General features: G+C 36.7%; 1 protein-coding gene across 2 annotated transcripts in view; it reads left to right on the top strand.

The window, feature by feature from the left end:
* The first annotated feature begins 337 nt into the window (after positions 1-337).
* LOC107018633 (trihelix transcription factor ASIL2) overlaps positions 338-2,084 on the top strand; it is a 5,220-nt gene continuing 3,473 nt past the window's right edge. The window contains exon 1 of one of the 2 annotated variants that reach the window (XM_015219165.2): positions 338-1,493. In XM_015219165.2, the coding sequence (XP_015074651.1) occupies positions 452-1,493 (1,042 nt within the window). In that variant the 5' untranslated portion in view covers positions 338-451. Of the gene's footprint in view, positions 1,519-2,084 lie in introns of both variants that reach the window. The other variant, XM_015219164.2, reaches the window with a different exon arrangement.

Here is a 2,084-nt window from a genome sequence, read left to right as displayed (position 1 = left end):
ACTTTTATGGTGAGAGCTGGGGTGGGTTGTCAATTGAATTCAATTTTTAACTTTGACCTCCAACTTTCATAATGCACAAATAGACACTTTAAGTATCTAACTTTTAAATAAATAAACACATGAGTTCTACATGACTAAAGGACACCACGTATGACAAAAAATGATATGTAGGATTACATGTAGGACATATATGCCTATTTATTTAATTTTATATAAGTTTAAATTTCTATTTGTACACACCAAAATTAAAGAAAATAAATATAATTTGAATCCAAGTTAAAGGGCATGTGTATCTTTTGTCTGTTTAAAAATTAGTTTGTGAGTTTTAAAGGGCAAAAGAGAAGAAAGTTAGGAATGTGTAAGAAACTGATGTGAATTTTGAATCATCAAAAACCCTAAGAGAAGGGATCTTGAAAAAACCCAGTATTTGTTCACGGCATATTTGATTGATATGAATGATTCTGATGATGAAACTCCATACTCTTCAAGACCCAACGCTGCCATTTACAATACGTCTTCTCTTCGATCAAGACGCTCAATTCGAAACCCTACCTCTTATCCTAGAAATACCCATTATGAGTATAATAACGAATTTCAATATAACCATCATGGTGGTGGTGCTGCTGCCCATGATGATGATGAATCTGATGATGAAGAAGAAAATCAAGAATTTAGCAGTGGAGAAAATGATGTTGATAATTTTCAAGGTAAGAAGAAGAGAAAGTTGGAAACTTTAGTTTCAAATTACAATTTTGCCCCTCGTTCAGGTTCAAAGGATATTTGGAGTGAAGAGGAGAGTTTTGTGTTGTTGGAAGTGTGGGGTGAGAGGTATTTGGAGCTCGGACGGAGGAGCTTACGTGCTGAAGATTGGGGTGAAGTTGCAGAGAAGGTAACAGAAATGGTTGGTGTTGATAAAACTGAAGTTGAGTGTAGGAATCAATTAGATGTGCTAAAGAAGAAGTATAAGAAGGAGATAACAAAAATGGAGAAAACTGGAGGTGGGTTTCATAGCAAGTGGACATTTTTTAAGAAAATGGATATGCTCATGAATTTGAGGATGAAAGGGCATTGTGGATTGGGTTGTGGGCTCGATTCGGGTGAGTATGTGTTTATGGACCCACGAATGTACTTGGATAGGTCAAATGTGTTGGATGAGATGAGAGATAGTCCTGCAGGATCAGATGCGGATAATGATGAAGAAGAGGACGAGCAGGGTTCCGGAGGATGGGAGGGTGATGATGCGTCAGCTAAGTTGCTAGCAGATTCAATTCAAAGGTTTGGGCAGATATATGAGAAAATTGAGAATAGTAAGAGGAAGCAGATGATGGAGCTGGAGAAGATGAGAAGGGATTTCCAAAGGGAGTTGGAGTTGCAGAAGAAACAGATAATTGAGAGGGCACAGGTGGAAATTGCTAAAATAAGGGGCAACGGAGAAAATGATGATGATGAAGACAATGAAGATGAGGATGGTGAAGAGACTGACAATATTTCCGGTGAGAAGCTTAGGGGCTAATGCAGGTATTTTGAATTTGTTTGCAGTGTTGAACTAGAGTTTATTGTGCAAGTCAACTGGCCTACGTTATTCATATGGTTCCTTCCATGTAAACTTTGTCGGCAGTATATTTTGAATTTGTTTGCAGTGTTAAACTAGATCATTACGAGAACTTTGTGACGTGATTTCTTGCACAACTTTGACTAACCTTATCAGGAAGTAATCAATTATGACACATCTGATCAGATTTTTCTTGATTTTAAAGTGAGGATGTTAAAATAATATTACACTAATGCATGAAACAAGAATATACAACTAGAGAGTATATTAGACTTGTAAACAAGTTCAATCAACTGTTAATTTAAAATGCAAAGTCTTACTCTAACTAGAGTCTAGACTCTAGACTTACATACAGAAGGGGTACAAACTCAGAAAACTGCTTTCACTTATGTATATTTCCCCCTTTATTCTAATATTTTGCATCCCTTTAATCCAAGTGATACTGGAAAAACTTATTCTTCTAACAAATTCCGCATGATGTACTCAGTCTTCCAACTCTCTTGTCTTTCACTTATCTGCTCCCCCCCCCCCC

Source organism: Solanum pennellii, chromosome 5, assembly GCF_001406875.1.
Source record: "Solanum pennellii chromosome 5, SPENNV200".
NCBI lineage: Eukaryota > Viridiplantae > Streptophyta > Magnoliopsida > Solanales > Solanaceae > Solanum > Solanum pennellii.
Note: the sequence above shows the minus strand (reverse complement) of the source record. Positions and strands in the feature narration are given on the sequence as shown.